This window comes from Muscardinus avellanarius (genome assembly GCF_963383645.1).
Source record: "Muscardinus avellanarius genome assembly, chromosome: 9".
NCBI classification, from domain to species: Eukaryota; Metazoa; Chordata; class Mammalia; order Rodentia; family Gliridae; genus Muscardinus; species Muscardinus avellanarius.
This window is the reverse complement of record NC_137795.1, coordinates 54,579,383-54,596,094: the sequence shown is the minus strand read 5'-3', so window position 1 is coordinate 54,596,094 and position 16,712 is coordinate 54,579,383. Positions and strand designations below refer to the sequence as shown.

General features: G+C 32.8%; 1 protein-coding gene across 2 annotated transcripts in view; it reads left to right on the top strand.

Moving 5' to 3' along the window:
- Positions 1–16,712, top strand: part of PCLO (piccolo presynaptic cytomatrix protein) — a gene marked incomplete at both ends in the record, with an annotated part of 389,946 nt that overhangs the window by 252,627 nt on the left and 120,607 nt on the right. For both annotated transcript variants that reach the window (XM_080701058.1, XM_080701057.1), the window contains one exon: positions 13,355–13,480. In XM_080701058.1, the coding sequence (XP_080557184.1) occupies positions 13,355–13,480 (126 nt within the window). The remainder of the gene's footprint in view (positions 1–13,354; positions 13,481–16,712) is intronic.

The window sequence follows — 16,712 nt, the reverse complement described above, 5'->3', positions numbered from 1 at the left end:
ATTAGGATATGGAGAATTTATCTTTTACCACTCTCTCATAAAGATTTTTGTTACTCTCTTTCCTCTTAACTGTAGTTCTCAATGGCAAAACCTGCATCCAGCTGCCAGCTTGTAGTAGCTAAATGGCTAAATGCACATATTCTCAATTTTCTTCTTGTGTCTGTGCATGTGTATAAATGCATATGTATGTATGAATATATATATATATATATATATATATACTTGTGTAATATAAATTCCACATAAAATATGGTAGTGGTGAACAGTATAAAACTAAAACTGAAACCATCATAATTTCACGACTTTTATTTTCTTCCTTTTTATACACATGAACACACATGCTACATGGTGAAAAAATACTGTAATATAGTTCACATATGTATTTAATATACTATGAATTGCCTAATAAAGGCATTTAAATACATGGGACTAATCATTAAAATTATTTACATAAAATTTTTCACAAATATAAATTGAATGACTGTTTTTATCATACTGTATAGATTTGTGTGTGTATGTGTGTGTGTGTGTGTGTATGTTCATATTATGTATGTGGTGCTGGGGTTGGAACCCAGGGTCATTCTACCTCTGAGCTACACCCTAGCCCTATTATTTTATTTTTATCTGGAAATAGGATCTAAGTTGCTGAGAGCCTCACTAAATTGCTGAGGCTTTCCTCAAACCTGTGATACTCCTGTTTTAGCCTCTCAAGTACTGAGATTAAAGATGTAAACTACCACGCCCAGCTAGAAGTGTAATTATTTACTCTAGTCATCTTTCAACTAATACAAATTCCTGTTATATTCCTTTTTTTGCTATTATAAACAAGTTGCAATAAAAGATGCTGTCATAATCTTTTGTTTCATTAAAATATATTCCCAGAAGCTGAATGTGGTGGTGCACACTTGTAATCCCAGTACTTGGGAGGCTGAGATAAGAGTATCAGAAGTTTATGGCCAGCCTCAGCTATTTAGCCCTGCACAACTTACTGAGACTCAGTTTCAAAAATAAAGAATAAAAGCCGGGTGCGGTGGTGCATGCTGGTAATCCCCGTGCTTGGTAGGCAGAGACAGGAGGATCATGCAGGTTCTAAGCCAGCCTCACTGGTTTAAGAAATCCTGTTTCCAAGCCGGGTGTGGTGGCGCATGCTTGTAATCCCCGCGCTTGGGAGGCTGAGACAGGAGGATCGCACGGGTTCGAAGCCAGCCTCAGCTACTTAGTGAGGCTTTCAGCAACTTAGTGAGACCCTATTTCCAAATAAAATATACAAAAAGAGATCCTGTTTCCAAATAAAAATATAAAAATAGGTCTGAGAGTGTAGCCTGGAGGTAGAAGGGTTTCCAGGAATCCCAGTACCACCAAAAATAAATAAATAAATAAAATAAAATATATCCCCAGTGCTGCAAAAATATTTTTTCTGGAAATATGCATATATATTATATAATGTATGTAATAATAATCTATTATATATATATTCCCAAAAATATAAATATATTCCAAGAAATAACATTGAATAAAAATTAAAAAATTCTTTTTATTAATATGTAATATATATAATGATAATACAGATATATATCCCCCAGAAAAAGTATAATATATGTAATATATATTCCCAGAAATAACATTACTGGTTAAAAAGAAAACATTTTTAATGTTCTTAGGTATCTTGTCAAATTTTATCCCAGAAAAGTCTACTAATTTGTACTTCAAAAGTAGTAAATTATTTTTCATTTACTATTCACTGTAGGTTCTTAAAATGATACAATTTTGAGAAAAATATTTTAACTTAGTTCAGAAGCCAAATTTAATATCATGTAGTTTTAAGTATTTTTCTTTGATTAACATATTTTTGTCCTGTGTTTAATGGTTGAACTGTGGGGGTGTGTGTGTGTGTGTGTGTGTGTGTGTGTGTGTGTGTGTGTAGAATTCCTCTCATCCTGGAACTTGGAGTAGTGGCAAGGGTTGGACAAAGAATACTGGATAGGAGAGAGATTAGTAGCAGTTTTTCAGTCAAATATTTACAGTTTGGAGACAGAACACCACACACAAAAGATCAAATTGGATTCATACCTGGGAACAGAGTGACTAACAGGTACTATGGAAGGCAAGCTTTGTAGTATCAGAAGGTTGAGGTGCTCCACTTCTCAGGGATACACAGGAACTGATCCCTTCATAAGGGGACAGTTGTGTGGCTAGGGAACCTTATCCATCAGAGTAGGGAAAAGGTCTTGTGGTTCAGCTCATCTGATGTCACTAAAAAATAAGGTGGCACATAGTACTGATTCTTACTTTTAGGCCTTAGCACACAATTATCCCTGTTCATTTTCTTTGTGACCTATCTACTTAATATTCAAGATATTAGTTTAGTGTTATTTTGTTTTGCCTTGCTATAGCATTATATAAAAGGGGCCAGAATATATTAAACATTAGGATCTTCTCATGATGAGCCAATAGACAGTTTTGAATTTAATAGATAGTATTAATATCTTTTAATTCCTTATAAGGTTTTTTAAAAGTATATTTTCTCTTTGCTTCAAACTTGAATTGTAAAGACACTTAAGTTGTAATGTAAAAGATATGCTAGTTAAAAAAATTTGATCACTTGTATTTGATACCATACTACTATTCTCAAATGTAGAATATCACATAAAAAACTGTGGCAGAAACAAGGAGAGCTACTCCATGTTCATAAATAATTTAAATAAGTTATGGTGACTGTTCATTTAACATTTCTCCAACGTTATTTCCAATAACTTGTTGTGAAACAAGTATTTTTTTTTAGATCAGCCAACTTTTAAAATAGAAAGGGGTAAGACAATTGCATCTCCTCTTCTGCTTTTTCTAGAAGCTCAAGAGAAAGTATAGCTGGGAAACCTATATGTTCCATCCTTGCTGCTCAAATTTGTGTGGGACTGAATGAATACTATTAAGGGGGCCTGGCCACCTGAATTTCTCCCTGGGCACACAAGATGGCTTCCCCTATTTTATTATTTAACAGTGCAATGATACATGATTCAATTACTCATTGTAAGCCTTACTTTAATTTTTTTAATCGGTGCATTGTAGTCATACATCTTAATGGGGTAAAAATGGTAGAGGCATACATGCACACATCACTTATTTAGCCCTTTCCCAATTTCCACCCCATTCCCTCTCCCCTCCTCGTGTTTGGTTTAGTGATTGACTTTGATATATTTATGAATGTACATCATGTACCTTAGGGAATTTCCCTCGTTCCCCCTCCCATTTCCCTCACTTAGGTTGTCTTAATTACTCATCTATCATAGTTTTCCTTCTTCATCTAGAGTTTCTCCTATGACCTTGCATTCTCCCTAGCTTTTGCTATTAGGGAGAGCATCCAATTTTTTACTTTTTGTGACTGACTGGCCTCACTTAGAATAATATTTTCCAGTTCCATCCATTTCCCTGCAAATGACATAATTTTGTTCTTCTTTATGGCTGAGTAAAATTCCATCGTGTGCATATCCCACAGTTTTGTAATCCATTCATCTGTTGATGGACATCTTGGCTAGTTCCATATTTTGGCAATTATACTTACTTGAATAAATTGAATACAAAGATAAAGAAATAAAATAAGACTCAGGTTAAATATTTTTTATTCAAAAATCATAATTCTTTCCTGAATCTTCTTTAAACCTTGGATTCATTTCATTGGTAACAAAAGAAGTTTATTATCATCTGAGCTACTTCCACAGAAATATTACCACACTTCTTGACATCTGTCAGGACAGATATTACTTGTATATTGTGTTTATGCTAAGGAAATGACATTTTAGGAATTGACATCTATAGGTAGCATAATTTTCTGTGCAATCTTAATAAAATGAATTTAAAGAAATGGTTAATTATATGAAGGTGAAGACTTTGAAGATACTTAGCCTATATGATAGGATATATGGTAATATTAATGTGAAACACAAGGGTGTAAACATAAAGGCATATATATCAACTGATGTAAGGAAAGTATTCAGTTAAAGAAATAAAGATTTATATCAATCCTCTGCAATAAAAGGAATATAAAAAGAACAAGGATATAAGATAGCAGTTAAGAAAAATGAGTTCTAACATTAGCGTTTTTTGTATGCTGAACAACCTATTGCAAGTCTGTAATCTTCTTTAGTTTCATCAGCTTTATCTTGAAAATAAGTGAATAGGATCTACCGCAGAATATTTTAGATATAGGAAAAATGATATTGCAGAAAACCTACAAATTTGTGTCTGACACAGAAGAAAGTCTAGAGATGTGACTTCGTCCATCCATGAAAATGATACTGAGAAGACTGAAGAAACATTAAAGAATATTGGCACATTAGAATTGAATATGAAGTAAAAATGATGCTATAATAATACATGTATTCAAGGTAAAATAGTGAAATCAAAATCAATAGTCAATAAAATAAAAATATTATCACAAGATAGAATAAAACTCAAACTCATCTGTTCAGTCATATATTTTCACATTGTCAGAGTGAGAATTTTGACAATTAAGAAATCACCGAGTCTGATGTAATAGAAAATTACAAAAATAAAGTTATGCTTATTCAAGGCATAATTTTAAGGGCATAATTTTAGCCCACTTATAAAACACTAAGTCGCTGATTTCTTATCTACCCTAGCCAGTAGTAGTAATTTTCAATAGAGTAATGAAAAGAACCAAAAATAATTATACCAAATATTTTCAGTAAAAAAGTCTTATAATTAAGTTGGATAGTAGAAACTGTTGAACTATTTTGAATATATACTTTACCAGTAGTAAGTTGATTTTGATGAGAACTGTTCTAGCTGTAGTATTAAAATAATCTGGACAGCTGTATATTATTTATATTTCTAAAATGACTCAGTTAATTTAGAATCTTTTTTATGAATCAGTTCTCAATTCTTCCCCCAAATAATGGTTCCTATAATAATTATTGTTACCAGGCCTGTATGTACATTGTTCATTATATTGTATACCAAGATATCTAAATATGAGCCATATTACCTCTTTATTTTATATTATACAATGCTAAAAGCTAATACAATAATATATAATTCCATCTTGATAATATTTGGTAAAGCTATAAGCATGGCATAAAATATATGCAGCAATAGAAAATAAAAATTATACTGACAAAAATATAATCTTTCCAATGTAATCAGCTGTAACTACAGATTAAATTGTGCAGTATAACTTGTGAGCTGCCAGAGCCAGAAATATTTTCTCTCTTTATTCTTGACTGACAGATGCTAGTGCTAATACTTTTTATTGACAGCTCGTTAGTTTCTCCTTTTAATTATCTGATGGCACCCCACCATCACCTTCTTTCCTATAATAAAAGGGGAAAGGAGAGTCTGGAGTTTGCTACTGTCACACTAATTCTTAATGACTACAAACCAGTGGACTGGCATTCATCAGAGATACACGGCTAGGTCACTCATGTGGAGGAAAAGTACAAGCTTCTCTCCAGCTTCCCAGTTATTTAGCATTAACCTCCCAAGCCTCCCATATTTATGTATAAAATAGGTGCTTTTCTGATATGTTTATTTTATATTAATATCTATTAAAGTAACATAATTTCAAAGGCATTTATAAGACTAGAACACAATGTACACACATTTTAATAGTATTATCACTCATATAGTAGCCTCAGTTAGAGAAAAATCTGTTTTAGCATTCATTCATTCAGTCAGTCATTATTCATTCAAGCATGTATTTAGTGTGCCTTACATGTCATACGGTTGCTACCCATACCAGAATCCCAATATTGCAGAACTGAGACAACAGAACCCTTTCTCATTGTTATGAAGTACTAAAGACTCCCCCCACCGCACCCACCCCACCTTCCATGAGCTATCTACGCTTTCACTCCTGTACTCTTATCACTCTTGGTCATTGTTGACTCTACTAAAAGCCTAAATATTGTGCATGTTTTGCTAGCCATGTAATGTTTACATATATTGCATACACAGCAAACTCACTGCAAAACAACAAAAGCTTAAAACAACATGTATTTAGTATTATATAGTTTTCTTGGTCAATATTCTAGATATGAGTAGACATGAGCTTGGGGTAGTAGTGCATGCCTGTAATCCCAGTACTTGTGAAGCTGAGACAGGTAGGTCACAAGTTCAAGGACAGCCTTAGCAAATTAGGGCGCCCTTCAGCAACTTAGTAAGACTGTTTCAAAATACAAAATAGAAAATAGAGCTGTGGATATAGCTCAGAGGTAGAATGTCTCTGGGTTCAGTAAATCTAGGCATGGCTCAACTTTTTATCCTGGTCTTGATCTCCTGAGGCTGCAGTTTGTACATTAGCCAAGCTGCATTATTCCTGGTATTCTCTTCTAAGCTCCTGTGATTGTAGGTAGAATTCAGTTCCTTGTAGTTGTAGAGCTGAGATTCTCTTTCTCTTGCTGGCTGTTAGCAGCAGGCCACTTAGTAGGAGAAAGCCTTCCTCATTTCATTTCCATGTGGCCTTCTCAGGTCTTCTCACACGTGGCAGCTCATTCTTTTCTTTCCTTTTCTTTTTTGTTTTCTTTCCTCCTCCTCCTCCTCCTCCTCCTCCTCCTCCTCCTCCTCCTCCTCCTCCCCCTCCTCCTCCTCCTCCTCCTCCCCCTCCTCCTCCTCCTCCTCCTCCTCCTCCCCCTCCTCCTCCTCCTCCTCCTCCTCCTCCTCCTCCTCCTCCTCCTCCTCCTCCTCCTCCTCCTCCTTCTTCTTTTGGTGGTACTGGGGTCCCTGGAAGCCCTTCTACTTCTGGGCTACACTCCCAAGTACCAGTATTAGAACACTTTCCCAATCTGTAACACCCAGACCTATTTTATATTTGGAACAGGGTCTCTTAAGCCAGCGCAGCTAGTTTCGAACCTGCAGGATCCTCCTGTCTCCACCTCCTAAGCACAGGGATTACAACCATGTGCCACCATGCCCAGCGTTTGTTCTTTCTTCTTTTTTATTTTGTTACTGTTGTTGTTGTACTAAGGATTGAACCCAGGGGCATTCTACCTAGGAGTTAAATGACCAGCCATTTTTGTTTGTTTGTTCATTTGTTTGTTTTATTTTGTTTTGAGACAAAGTTTCACTAGGTTGCTAAATCTAGGTTGCTAAATCTGTCCTTGAACCTATAAGCCTCTTCCCTTCTAATCAGGATAATCTCTCCTGCTAGTCAGCTAAAATGGAGTCTTTTATAATGCACAGTGATCATGATAGTGACTTTAATCACATTTGTTAGATCCCATTGAGTAGAAGCAAGTCACAAATTCTAGTTGCAGTCTAAGAAAGAGGATTATACAATGAATGGTTTACTGTAGATTATGACAAAGTATGTCTGCCATAATATTATATATATATATATATATATATATATATATATATATATTTACACACACAACTTTAAATTTAAACTATAAGGTTATATAATAAAATATAATTTTGTTAAATAATTTTGTTAAATATTTTTATAAATAAATAAATAATTTTGTTAAATGTACATCATAAATAACCCCATTCCTAGTCCTGCCTACCATCACTGAGAGTAATATACAAGTCTACTCCTCAGTGCCAGTAGATTAATTCAGTATAATTCAGTATTAAGGCCACATCTAAAAATTGACCGTATTTTCTATTAAGGTCATACAATTTTATTAGTTATTTTGTTTTAGACCTCAAAATTGAATTAAATTAAATTTATTTTAATTTATTTTAATTATTTTTTTACAAAATCATCAGGCAAATCTTTCAGACTTAGGTATGGTCTGATTTTGCAAGTAATGTAAGATATAATGAAAAACAATAGTATTTTATTGCATAAGTGAATATATTTACAAATTTGGCAATAGTACTCTTTTTTCCTTTGCTGCACAGAATATTTAATTTGATGGCATCCCAGTTATTGATTCTTGGTTTTATTTCCTGACCTTTGGGAGGTCTTACTGAGAAAGTCTATACCAGTGCCCATATGTTGGAGAGTTTGTGCTGTTTTCCTCTGTAATTGTTTTGTTGATGATAAATTTAAGTATTTCATAGTAGGCAAGAGGGAAATTACAATAGACTTTTAATATAATTTGGTTACTTTCATAAATTTTTACATTGATTATAGTAGAGATTAGTAGGTAAAAAAGAATAAAAATAACATAAAGTTGTATTAGTATAATTAACACTTAAACTATAGTAAATAGGTTTAACTAAACTATTCTCTGAGGACTTTTTCATTTTCCTTGATACTTTATCAGCATTAATATTTGTATAACTCATTTTCACTTTTGACCAACTAAAGAGACTAAACTATACAATATTTTTCTTTACATAACTATTATGAATAACAAATATAATTTATGAAAAGCCACTATGCATAAGATATGTTTACTAGTAAAATTTTTTATACTCCTTGATGCTTATACTGAACACATAATAGTATTAAAGCAAACACTTTATTTCCTAACTTAGTGCTTTAATTAAAACCTCATAATACTTTCATATTTTAGTGATAAAATAAAAACACTCATTGTGATACTACTCTAGAATACCAATGTTTTCATAGTATTATTATGATTATATATTTTTACATTTTACAATAGTCATTGAAGCCTCAAATGTATATTTAAGAAGTGTTTGATTACTTAAATTTACTATGTGAAGCTTTATGTACTAATTATCTGTGCCACTTTTTCAAGGAGAATATAGGTCTAATTTCCTATCAGTGATCTTTTTCCACAGGTTTCTAGAATATGTTCATTCATTAAAAATCAAATGGCTCTAATGATCTAACAACTTAACTCTTGAAGTTGTTGTCATCTTCAGAATGAACTTATAAACAAATTGTAAACTAATTCCTTATTCTGGTTAATGATTTTGAAGTTTCACAACTAATCTTTTAGCTAAACCTGTATAAAGTGCTCTATATTATATGATGCTAAAATTATTTTTCACATGCTACATTTATATTCTAATTTTAAGCATAAAAGCAATATGTAAGGGCTTGACAGAATACATTTACCAAAATGGCCATTCTACCAAAAGTGAACTAGAGTTAAAACCTATAAAATAACAATGTCATTCTTCACAGACCTAGAAAAATCAGTTCTATATTTTATGTGGAAAAACAAGTGACCCAGAATAACCAAATCAGTTATCAGCAATATGAACCATGCAGGGAACATCATAATTCCTGACATCAAATTATACTATAGAGCTATAATAATGAAAATAGCATAGTATTGACAAAAACAGATATATAGAATAATGGAATAGAAGATATGATATACCAACAAATCCACACACTTATAGCCAATTGATTTTCAACAAAGTTACCAAACACATATATTGGAGAAGAGAACCTTTTGACAGATGGTGTAGAGATACTGGTTATTCATTTGTAGAAAAATGGAATTAAATCCTGCCTTTTACCCTGCATAAGAGTCAACTTAAAATGGATCAAAGACCTCTGGTCTAAATTCTAGGTCTTTGATCTATTTTAAGCCTCCAAGTACTGGGATTACAAACGTGTGCCCCCATGCCCAGCTCACCAGGACTGATTCTACAGTAAGACAGTAGCTGGCTGTAAATAAAAGGAAGACCAGAGACTTTCAAGTTACTAAGGAGGGCATAAGTCTAACACTTTAACATATAGGCACTGATAGAAACTTTTTCAATCCCCTAAAGGTCAGGAAATTAAAACAAGAATTAATAAATAATATAATATTAAAACAAAGTTTCTGCTCATTAAAGGTAACCATCAAGATTCTAAAGAGAGAGCCTACAGAATGGGAGATTTTTGCCAGTTATCCTTCTGATCAAGCACAAATATTTAGAAAAACAAAGAACTTAAAAGACTGAATGTTAAAAAATGAAATAATACAGTCAAGAATTGGGCAATTGAACTAAATTGATATTTTACAAAATGAGGGATACGAATGGCCAATAAATACATGAAGAAATGTTCAACATCATTAACAACCAGGGAGACCAGTGTGGATATTCTTCAGAAAATTGTGAATGGATCTAACATATGATCCAGCTATACTACTCCTGGGTATCTTTCCAAAGGGAATGAAGTCATAAAACTACAGTATTATATGCATATCCATGTTCATAGCACAATTCAGAATAGCTAAGTTATAGAACCAACCTAGGTGTCTACCCACAAATGAATGGATTCCTAAATTATAGGATATACACATAATAGAATTCTACTCAGCAATAAAGAGAGCAAATTTATGTTATTTTCAGAAAAATGATGGGCCTGGAGAACATTGTTAAGTGAATTTAGCCAGTCATAGAAAATTAAGAATCATACGTTTTCTCTCATATGTGGAAGCTAGGGAGTAATCAAGATACTTCAGTGGAGCCAGGAAGGTGGTCTAGGGTAAGAGGGAGGGGGAAAAGGAGAATCAATGAAGGAATCATTTCCATTAATACTGTGTACACATGTGAGAATCTCAATATTCTGTATGGGGAAGGGGGAGAATGGAGAGAGGAGGTTGCTGTGGCCCACCAAGTACTTTGTCACCATCACTATGAATTGCTTTATGATGTGAGACTATAATGTACCAATAAAAGTATGCACTGCATTTTGTTAAATTGTATCATATAGAAAAATCTTAGTATGAGATATGGTCTTAAATATATCTCTATACATACACACACAAAAAAGAATCTTGTGAATTACTTTTTGAGTTCTTAGACTGACCAAGTCTTAAAATCAACATGGTATTTCTACATTAGAAATTCAGTATCCAGCTGGGCGTGGTGGCGCAGGCTTGTAATCCCAGTACTTGGGAGGCTGAGACAGGAGGATCTCACAAGTTCAAAGCCAGCCTCAACTATCTAGTGAGGCTCTCAGCAACTTAGTGAGACCCTATTTCCAAATAAAAATAAAATAGGTCAGGGGGATAGCCCAGAGTTAGAGACCCCTGGGTCCCATTCCCAGGACCACACACAAAAAAAGAAAAAGAAAAAGAAAAAGAAAAAGGAAAGAAAGAAGGAAAGATTCAATATCTAAGTGAGGTTTTATGAAATCTTTAACAATGAATTACAGAATTTTCATGTTTCAACCATAGAGGGGAAATAATTTAAACTCTGAATAAAACATGGTTTTCTTTTTAAAGATAAATTTCATGTGATATTCTCTTATTATAGCCAGTAAATTGAAAATTGTTATTATTTCTAAAATTTAAAATTATGCTAAATCACTTAAAGACTAGCTAATAAGATTTCTTTTTTAATATATTGGTTCATTATAGTCTCACATCATAATTAGTTGATAGTTTCATTACATACTTTTTTTCTTTTTTGCGGGTCTGAGGATGGAACCCAGGGACATTTGACCTCTGAGCTACACCCCTGACCTATTTTTTTTTTTCTTTATTTTGAAACAGGGTCTCACTAAATTGCAGATGGCCTCACTAAGTACCTGAGGCTGTCTGCGAACTGCGAACCACAATCCTCCTGTCTCAGCCTCCCAAATGGCTGGGATTACAAGCCTGCACCACCATGCCTGGCTCATTGCTTCCTTTTATTTACAGCCAGCTACTTAGTCTTGCTATAGAACAGTCCTGGTGAGCCGGCAGTGGGGGCACACGTTAATTAAAGAATAAAAGATAGGGCAAGGGCTGTAGCAGAGGTAGAATGCCCCTGGGTTTCATTCCCAGTACTGCAGAGGGAAAAAAAAAATAATCAGTCCCTGTCATTCCTTAAAATCTAATATCTGGTCGGGCCTGGTGGCACAGGCTTGTAATCCCGTGCTTGGGAGGCAGAGACAGGAGGATCTCGCAGGTTCGAAACCAGCTGCACTGGCTTAAGAGACACTGTTTCCAAATAAAGAAGTAAAAAATAGGTCTGGGAGTGTAGTACCGAGGTAGAAGGGTTTCCAGGAATCCCAGTACCACCAAAAAAAAAAGAAAAAAAATCTAATATCTACATACTTAATTGTGTTTACGGAGACTTAATTGAAGATTAAGTCATTTTATAGAATATTGCATTTATATTGTTATGTAAAATTTAATTATAAAAAATTTTCTACTAAGAAAATTAAAGCTGGACAAGGACATATGTAGCAGAAAATTTCCACATGTGGGGCTAGGGAGAACTAGAATTTTGTTTAGCTATGAACCCTATACAACTGCTATTTAGAAGCATATAGTTAAATTGTTTTGTTTGTATTTTATATTTTGAAACTAAGTCTTCATAACATTTATCCTTGTCAAGAAGCAGACAGAAGGATGGAGTAGGAAATGAGTGGGGAGGAGAATACCAGAAAGACAGACATGAAGAGAGAAAAGTAAGAGGGAGGGAGGGAGGGAATTGATATGGAATTTCTTTCCTTCCTTGGGAAGAATTGTCTTATCAAAGTATATCCTCATTTTAAAAGTGCCAGACAGCTTCTATACTTCAGTTGTACTGGTTGTTAAATGCTTGAAATGTATAGATGCTGGCTATAGTAGTTTTTAAAAAGTAGAAAAAGAACAGGATTTGAAGTAGTGATAGCTTTTAAATTTGGGAGATTTTAATAGAATCTGAAAGAATTTGAAAATAGTATTTCAACCACTGAATGGAATGAATTTCAGTTTAAAGTAGTTAATAATGCTTTCCCTAAAGACGGCGAGTTCTGCTTTTTTGTACTTTTATGTTTAAAAGCCTGGACATTTGTAACTAAAATATATCTAGTGATATATGCACTCTCCAGTTTTTAGCTGATTTAGAAAAAATTGAAACTTAATATACCAGGAGTTCATATATATCTCATATTTTTTATAATAATTATTCTCTATCATCTTCTTATGTGGGTAATCTTAGATAAATCTGTTATGTGGAGTAAAGAATATTTTAATAAATTCCCATCAATAAAGAGCAATTTTATTGTGCCATAAACAATATTAGTTAATGAGTTAAGGTTGACAAGTGAGTAATAATTCCTAGGTTATAATAACCATTCTTCATACTGTCATTTGTATTCATTTGCATGTTTACATTCTATCGGATCAATTTAGTAAGATACTTTCTAGTTTCATAGGTGAATTATGTACTCTGGAGTTTCTTACATTGGGAATATCCTTTTATAAAATTCTTATGCTATAACTGATTGAAACCTAGCAATGCCTTAGTATATGACTGAATGTAGATGAATTAAAGGAACTACTTATTAATGTCAATTCAGTCACAGTAGATTATACTAAAATCTTAGAAAACCTTATTTCATATCAGCTATTATTGAAATCAAAATAATAGAATTTTCTTACTGAAATCCAGTTCCAGTATTAATGTTTTAATTACCTTAAAAACCAGATCCACTTTTTGTGCACCCTACAACTGTTATCCCCTCTTGAATCATCACTAATAATTTGCTTATTTTTCAATACAGGTAATGGATTAGGAATTAGAATTGTGGGTGGTAAAGAAATCCCTGGTCATGGTGGAGAAATTGGAGCCTATATTGCCAAGATTCTTCCTGGGGGAGGTGCAGAACAAACAGGGAAACTTGTGGAAGGTAAGAATGAAAACTTTCAAAATAAAGTAAAATGAATGGTATCAAATATGTTTTAATTTAACATGAAAATTTTCTGTTTTATTACTGCATAGGTAAGCCTTTATCCTTACAATTAACCATGAAATTTTGGTATATATATTATTAAAAATGTTCATAAATATGTTTATTTTATTTTCAATTGCATTGTCATTTTGGCAGTTGATTAGCTACAGGAATATATTATTTACAAAGCACTAATGAGTCAATACACTATTTACAATGCGCTAATGAGACAAGATTTTTTCTGACTTGAGCAATTTTATTTAAAAAAATCTTTAGTAATCTGTAATAATGTTTCATAAATACAAAGAAAAATTATTTGAAATCAGAGCTACAAACATTCAAAAGAAGATCCAGTAAAAGCTAAAGTCAAGGCAGCGAACTAGATAGCCCACAAGCTTATCCATCTACTGGTTGTTTTAGTAAATAAGGTCTTTTGGGACACTAACATGATTACTAATTTACATAAGGAACCTGGGTGCTTTTCTGCCACAATAGCAGAACTGTGTTCGTGAGACTCTGTTGTCTGAAATACCTAAAATGTTTACTCTCTGTCCTTTTACAGAAAAAGTTTTCCAACCCCTATTCTAGGTATGATCTACGTTTAGATGCTGTTCAACTCATTACCTAATAAGAATTTTAAATAATGAACTTTACAGATATAGCTAAAGGACAAAAAAATATGTATTTAACCATTTTTTGCTCAGTAAAATATTACAGCTGGATTCTCAAAATATATAATGATAAGTTTTATTTTTCAATCAGATAATATGTTCTTTCACATATTCCACATTGTCTAATATACACATATACGTATACATATATGTACATACATAGCTTTTGAGTTTCCAGTGATATTGTTTATAATGAATATGGTTTATAATAAAGTGGATATAAGCTTTTATTTTATTCTAAATAAAATACTTATTTTGAGAAAATCTTTGTCATTTCATAGTTTAAATTGTGTTAGTTACTGCTTAAAGCTTTTAATTATGCTAAAAGTGATTCATAGTTATCTTCTTAAACTTGCTTATCTTCAGAATGCTAGTTTACCCAGTATATGTCTGGTAATTGGAAGTATATTATTAAAAATATTCAATGGCATTCATAAAATAGAGAAAGTTAGAATTAGCCAAAAAGCTAATGAAAGAAAAATACTGTATAATTAAGAAATAACAATTATGAGTGAAACATTGGGTCTGTATTAATATTCTGTACCTGTGACTCTTTCATGGCTCTTTTAGTGTTGCAGACTAGGAGGATGCATTACTTGAGACCTCTTTTTAAAGATTGGAGTGATAGGATCACTTTTACATAGTGTACTCCAGAAGGATACTGAATATTCAATTTTAATTTTAAAAGGAAAGTTCTGCTAGTAACTGTTTGACATAGCATTTGTCAAAAATCCCTGAATAATTTATAGACAAAATTTTATAGCCTTCTTTGGATTAACATGCCACCATGAAAATGACCAATGCTACAAATTAAAATAATTTTAAAGAGAACGTCAATGATGTATACTGTGATGAAGTGAGACTATGCACTTGGTATCCTATGTGGCCTTTTAAAGTTCAGAGGCTTAATTAAGGAATAGACACAATACAATCTCATTCAACAGAGAGAAGTGAAGTAAACTTAAGATTACCTATATTATTTTTTTCAAACTCTAAAACTATCACTAAATTCCTCCTTATTTTGGAGCTAATAGTTTTGTAATTTATCAAATTTATTTAAGTGGCAAATTGTGGAAAACTGTGCATATGGTAGAAGATTTTATTTTTATTGGTTATTTTATATATTTAAAGTTTTGCCATGGTGCCAATTCAGGCTTTTCCGTGAGCACAGATCCTCTGGTTGGACTTCAGTTTTTGTGTAATACACACCCTAATTTATGATGATGTCCAGCTTTGCTTTGTTTGCTCCTAAATGATAGATTCTTAATAAATCACATGATGGTATCTCAAATCTATTATGTTGTCTTGACTGTTTATATTTAAATACTTTTTAAATAATAATTTTTATGGAATCATTTTACCATATGATAAATCATACCCTTTTTTCTACCTATAAAGTTATATGCCTATATTCTTTGTCACCAGGCTATAATAATAAAGGTTCATTCCTTTTATTTCCAAAGATTACCTATATAGAAGAATACCAGTAACCCTGGAATCCACAAGCATTTACTTTGTTTAGACCAGCATTTTTGGGTGTGTGTGTATATGTCTGTTTCTGTGGTTATGTATGTAGTTTATACTTGACATCCTGAGAGCTTAGAGCCTTTAGTCTCAAACTCTCATAGATAATACAAAATTTCAAAGCTAGATTGTTTGCAATACAATCCTGATTTCTGTGCTTTATGTGAAACATCACTATAATAATACAAATTGTCACCAGAGATTTTGTTTGCTTTTAATTATTAAATATGCATTTCATGGTCAGCAATTTTTAAAAACTAAAGCAAGAAAGCTGGGAGTGGTGGCACACACTTGTAATCTCAGCATTTGGGAGGTTGAGACAGGAGAAACATGGTTCACGGACAGCCTCAGCTAATACTTAGGCCCTTTGCAACTCAGTGAGACCCTGTTTCATATTAAAAAGTAGAAATAGGGTTGGGTGTGTAGCTCAGAGGTAGAATACCCATGAGTTCCATACGCAGTACTGAAAAAAAAAAGATTAAAGCAAGAAAGGTGATTAATATTCCATAATTTCTTCTTAAGGAAAAAAATTGCATATACAAGTATATAGAGAGGTAAATAAGTAATGTAGAAAATGTGTTTGTTTATATGATTGAGTTTCTCGATTTGTATAATGAATTCTAGATAAACTTAAGAATTAATGATCTCTTCCAAGTATATCTTTGCTTTCTGTATTTCTGAATACAAAAATATATTCACTGAGCCCTTATAGATTCAATACTGTCTTATAGATTATTTAAAACATGAGTGACAATTTGGTTGGCTATAGAATTCTTAGGATGTACTTATTCTACTCGACACTACAAAGTTATTGTTCAGAAAACTTTAACTGGGTCTGCTGCTTTTTCTGATTTTTTTTCATCTCCCCTATCAAAACTTTCAGACTTATCAGAGTCTGATGCTTTAACTTTCAGGGAACTCAGAGGCCAGACTTTGACTCTGGGAAAAGCAAGAGTATCTCCAAATTTCCTCTAGCTTTTTGCCCTCAGGATTTA